The 6,254-nt window shown below is 36.2% G+C and overlaps 1 protein-coding gene across 1 annotated transcript; it reads right to left on the reverse strand.

Annotated features, from left to right (window-relative positions):
• Positions 1-5,188: 5,188 nt before the first annotated feature.
• Positions 5,189-5,902, reverse strand: LOC150107816 (zinc finger MYM-type protein 5-like). Its single transcript, XM_090392190.1, has one exon. The coding sequence runs from the start codon at positions 5,900-5,902 to the stop codon at positions 5,189-5,191; it is 714 nt and encodes a 237-aa protein (XP_090248316.1).
• Positions 5,903-6,254: the final 352 nt, after the last annotated feature.

Below are 6,254 nucleotides of genomic sequence, written 5' to 3' on the forward strand. Positions count from 1 at the left end.
TTGTAATTTGATCTTTCGTTTAACAGTCTTTCAAAATAATTTAACCCAGACATCGAGTACATCCTTATCTTCAGTTTTTAAGTCATGTTTATTGTCTGCGATTCCTTTTATTTACTCATTTCTTTATTTCTGAGCTTTTTTAAGAGGATTCAGAACATTTTGCCACCTTCTTAAATATTTATTTTCTAAATTCTTACCGAAGTCTTCCAATGACCCTTATTTAGCTACTTTAATGCATAGATTAGTTTTGCAGCATTTTCTCTGTGTTTTACGGCATCTGCCAACTTGTTCACTAGGAACTTTCAGTATACTTTCTTCTTTTCCAGGGATGCTTCTATATTATTATTATTATTATTATTATTATTATTATTATTATTATTATTATTATTATTATTATTATTATTATTATTATTATTATTACAGGAAACTCTAAGGGTCATTAGACTCATTGAGGGAGGCCCTAACATCACGTCAAGAACAACTATTCAACATTCACACAGTATCTATCATACCTCGCCTTGAACTCATTCTCTGTCATGGCACCCACAACAGACTCTGGCAGCTTATTCCACTCATACACTCTCCAAGTAAAAAACCTTTCTCTAACACCCTTGCTAACCACACTCTTGCCCAGTTTCCATGGATGGCCAATAGTCCTCCCACCACTAGTCCTGTCCTCAAAAATATCCTCTGAATTAATCTTATAGAAACCTTCAGTGATTTGAATGTCTCAATCATATCACCCCTTTCCTGCCTATTAACCAATTTCGGCAACCCACAATTCTTCAACCTATTCTCATAAAATTCATTCCATAGACCTGTTATCATCTTGGTCACTTGCCTCTGGATCCTCTCCACCTTCTCCCCTTCATGAAGAAACCTTGGACCCCAAATCTGGACACAGTACTCAAGATGGGGTCTTATCAAGGCTCGATACAGAGGAACAATAACTTGCTTGTCTCTGCTCATCAAAATATTCTTCGGTAACCAAGTGATTTGATGAGCCGATTTAGCCACATTTGCAATGTACCCCCTAAACTTCAACTCCTTATCTATCAACACTCCCAAATCCCTAGCCTCGTCAATCTTCTAGAGTGCAGTTCCACCAATGTCATGGAACTGTATTCCAGTTCAGCAGTACTCCAGTATACTGCTGCTAATCTTCTCACCCCAAGATGCATAATCTTACATTTTGCCACATTAAATTGATATCCATTCTCCTTAGCCCAGTCATCTAAACTATTCAAATCATCCTGCAAAATTTTGACATTATGTGCATTCACTATTGCTCTACCGAACTTTGCATCATCAACAAACAAATGAACAGTTCCTCTCAGATCCTTTCCTAGATCGTTAAGGAACAAATTAAATAGCAGTAGTCCAAGAACAGAACCCTGCGGCACACCACATGTCACAGGCCGTCTTTTGGACTCTACTCCTGAATAAACTACTCTCTGAAATCTCTCCATCAACCACCCTCCTATCCTTCTCACCAACCCTATATCCATCCCCATATGCTGCAGTTTACTGATTAGAATTCCATGTGATATTCTGTCAAACGCCTTAGCAAGTCCAGCAGAATCACTGTAAACCTATTACCCTTATTCAGTTCAGACGCCACTCTTGTATAAAACGTGAGCAAGTTACTGAGGCATGATTTACCCTTCACAAAATCATGCTGTCACCCATACAGTATCCCATTTTCATATATCCATTCCTGTATTTACCTCCCTACCTTTCGTCATTCCGTAAAATCATTCTGCCGTATACATTTTTTATTTTGCTTGCAACATATCGAAACAAACTGTTTGGGATACTCTTTAGCTTGCGTGGCTAATTCCCTTTCATAATCCGCTTTCGCTTTTCTTACAAAACTCGTTACCCTTCTGGACTGTGCTTTATACCATTTATGTGCCTGCAGGTCACCTTTAAATTCGCTCCACAATTCTTTCTTTTTTTTACAGCACAAGCTTAATGTTGTTATTCATCCATTTAACCCCAACGTGATTAACTAATCGTTCTATAGGTATACAGTCAGCCATTATCTCTTGCCAACGCTCCTTAACCACCTCCCATGCACTATCAACATCCAGCCCTTGCAGTTTTACATGCCATGGCACTGAACCAAGCAAACTCCTAAGCTTGTCATACTTACCAGCCCGTTAATTCCACATGTACCGCCCTGTCTTAATTGAAAATTCCACACATTTAGTCACCTCCCAGGTCAAGACCGTATCATCACTCTCACCAATTGGTGGCAACGTGGTCATATTCATTATAGTCAAATTCTCAGATGCAATTACTAGGTCAAGCACTCTCGAACCCCTAGTGTTTTCCATTATATGCTGTATTTTAATAACTGCATAAATCCCAATTCCTTCCTCCCATGTGTCCTCTCCTCCTTCCAATCAATGTGACCATAGTTGAAATTCCCCATAATAATTACCCTCCTTCCACTCATTGAGTCTATTTGCTTATGCATACTATCTCCACCATCTATTCCATCACCTGGTTCTATTGCAGCACCCAACTGTACATTTTGTTCCGTTAGTCTCAATCGCACACCAAATAGCCTCAAATGAGCTCATTTCACTGTCCTACAATACAATGTCTGTTCTCTTTGGTTGCAGTTCATCAGCTATCATCAATTACACTCTCCCCCATTTTATTCTCTCTGTCCCTTCTGAACACACTATACCCCTCGCATTCCATCCCACTAGCTATATCATCTTCTGTCAACCATGTTTCACTAATGCCAATAACCTGTGGCCACAAAGAGCCAACCAAGGCCAAAAATTCTTCCTTCTTTTTCCTAATACTCCTGACATTAGTATACATGAAATGCAGAAGCCCATTAGTCTTACTCCTATAACTTGCAAATAACTTCACCACATGGATAATATGCCATTGAGTGAATCAGTCAATGTTTTTTTCAGTGTTTGTAATTCAGACTCCAAGGTTCAGTTTTTATTTCAAACAGTTTCCTTTTTTCTTCAATAATATTTGTATAATTAAGTCTACAGTTTACCAGTAGTCTACAATTTTATCAACTTCCTTGTAACTGAAATTCTCTTGGGAAACGAAATTAGGGTCTTACATTGAGCTAATAAAATGCAACGAATCTAGGCTTACTGGATTTAGCAATAAGCCAAAGGATTTTCTGGAATGAAATTAAGTACTACTCAGAGGTAAACAGAAATTCAAACATGGAGAAAAATTGATGGCACTCAGGTTTTTTCACGATAGTGAAAGTTCTTATTTTTTATGATGGTCTTACGATATAATGCAGAAAATTGTTATCTATTGGTAGCTATATTACTTTATTTTCTTGAAAAAAATATATTTACATTTGCACACCTACCTAATAGTATAATATTTACTTGGCACTCTTTCGCGACTACACCCGAAAATATAACTATTCTCCATGCCCTTGCATTGTTGTCTTTTGAATTGCCTTTCCCTGAATCCAGTTGCTTAATGAACTTAAACTAACCATCTGTGTAATTAATTATAAGTTATCAATAATGCTCTTACTATAAAGAGTAGAAAAATATGTTTTACTACTCTAGTTACCACAGTTCCTTCAAAATCGATGCTCAAGTGGCTACTAGGATATCATTTACAACTGTGATTACAACAATAATAATAATAATCAGTGCCCATGGGTCTAATGCCAGTTGGTATGTAATTCAGGGTCCGCGCGGTTAGCCTAGTGGCTTTGCGCTTCGCAACCATATGCCTGGGGAAGGAGTGTCCTAGGTTCGATTCCCGTCGGAGACGTGAGGAGCTTAAGGATCTTTTTCAGCCATAGCCAAGTTAGCCGGTCTTGGGCGCGGACAGTAGGGTTTTTTCCGCCAGTTTATCTGGTGTTTTTCATCCCGCAAGCAGGCAAACCGGCCCCGTGAACACACATGGATACAGCCAAGAATACCTTGAGGCATAGGAGTGACCATTCTATCCTCGTATTTCGGTTACGAAATCCAAGCATGCTTGGAAGGTTGTGGGCCTTAAAGGCCTGTTAAAGCCATTGGGATAGATAGATGTAATTCAGGCAACAATTAAAAAAACTATTTTTATTTGCCCATTGCCAGGTGACTCACATCCTGTAAACTCTTTCCGCACCACTTCATATCACCTAGCCACTCTCGATTTGGCCGTGCTCTTCTGTTTATACCATTCACGTCCGCCGTGCCAAGCATTAAGGTTTTGATCTTGCTATTATCCATTTTGCAGATACGTGCAAAAAAACTTTAGTTTCCTTCAAATTATTATTATTATTGTTATTTTATTTATTTTTTTTTTTGTGAATCGATATGTGGTTTGATCTAGTCCATTCTTTAGATACTTATAATTTTACTAGGAAATATATTGTTACATACAACCAGTGCCGGTGCCAGGTTATTTTGTGCCCTAGGCAAAGTTCACAAGTGTGCCCCTTATTTCACAAGTTGGATATTTTTTAAGATGAAATTTTAAATATAAAAAATAAAAATTATTTTGGCATGCTTTATTAATAATATACAAAGTAATATACAATATGTATAAATATATGAAAATCAAATTTTAATTTTTCTTGCCTTCAATTTTGCAAAATTTTCTACCATTTCTTTTAAATCTAGTGTAGAAGCTAGCTCGTGTTCGATTGAAATTTTTGCCAAATCTGTTAACCCGTTTTGGGACATTGTTGAGCGCAAGTATGTTTTAACAAGTTTTAACTTTGAGAAAGTACGTTCTCCACTTGAAACTGAAACCGGAAGTGTCGGGAGAAATCTTAGTCCAACAAAAACGTGGGGTATGCAGCCGACAAGCTTTTGCTGTACTATAAAGAATAGTACTTCTTGTGGCGGCATGGATTTTGGAAGTCTTCGAGCTATTGCTTGAAGTTCACTGCAGAGATCCACGGCTTCAGTATCTTTATTAGCATTATGAGTCGAAACATTTTCAAGATTTTTGCAATCGTTTAGTAAATCAGCAGTTGTTTTTTCAGTGATATTATATATATCATAAAGAAATCCAAATAGAACATTATGCTGCTGTAATCAAAGCATAATGTTGTTGGAATCAAAGAGAGCTATATATATTCAACAAACTTCAAAAAATTACCGTTACTGGCAGTGTACAACTTTTCGTTAGTACCGCGAAATGCAAGATTTTGTGTGCCAAGTACTCTAACTAAAGAAATCAAACGTTACAATATTTGACGCCAGCATTGTTCTTCTTCTCTGATTGTTTGCTGATTGAAATTATCAAGAGTTGTTTTTGCGATTAATCGCACAAGTTCTTTCCAAGTTTGATAGGTTTCTAAATGAGAAGTACTCCTCTCATGGGAAGAAAGGATTACTCCAATATTTTTCCAGTCTTTGACTCCTGATTTCTGTAGAGATAATGTAGTTTTTTTACTGAATATTTTACAGCAAAAACAAAAAACTGCATCCTTTGATACTGAATATATTAACCATTGACGGTACACTACTTCATTGTTCGGTAGTATCCTCTTGTGGTGTAAAGTGGAAAATCTTCTTTTTTTGTGAATCTTTGGGGAAATCGTATGACACAATCTGTTGTGGTCCATTTCTAAGATTTGTCGAAAATTATCGTTAAAATGAGAAGGCCAATCCGCGGGATCACTGTAATTTAATACCGGAATAGAAGTATCTTCTTCTGGTTTGTCTTTGGTATCTTCGTTTTCTTTATTTTGCACATCTGTTATTGGATCGTTATCGTTAATAAGAGTAACACAACATTCATCTTTCGTATATTCGGCAAAACAATTATCATGTTCATCTTTATTAGTTGTTTCTCTTGAGCAGAGATATTTCAGGAAAGAACCCTCTTGCTTCGCTAGTTCTTTAGCTTTTTCTGATTTTCTTTTCCGATACTGAGGTCGTTTTTTATCAGCCATAGCTAACTAAAAAATTATACTTTCATTAATAAAGTTTCTTATAAATATAAAAGTCACAGACTTATTAATTACTTACACGTTATTATTAATTAATTTATCGTTAATTTATTTTGGACACTAAAATTAACTAGAAAAATTAATAAATGTTTTTAAAATTATTTTTAACAAATTCATTTTTAATAATTGATTATTGAAAATAAAATGAACCTGATTCAATCGCTCGATACTTAGAACAACTTATGGAGATATTGAAGCAAGCTTCAATATCTCCATAATCCCCACACATTATTTGGAAAATATCCACTAAATTCCCACATAAACTAAAATGCTTCTAATTGACATTAAACAAAAT

This window comes from Typopeltis vanoorti, chromosome 4 (genome assembly GCF_054136105.1).
Source record: "Typopeltis vanoorti isolate ZY-2024b chromosome 4, IOZ_Tvanoo_1.0, whole genome shotgun sequence".
NCBI lineage: Eukaryota > Metazoa > Arthropoda > Arachnida > Uropygi > Thelyphonidae > Typopeltis > Typopeltis vanoorti.

Excerpts from the sequence above, each read along its gene's own strand:
- LOC150107816 (XM_090392190.1), bottom strand. The coding sequence starts at position 5,902 with ATGGCTGATAAAAAACGACCTCAGTATCGGAAAAGAAAATCAGAAAAA.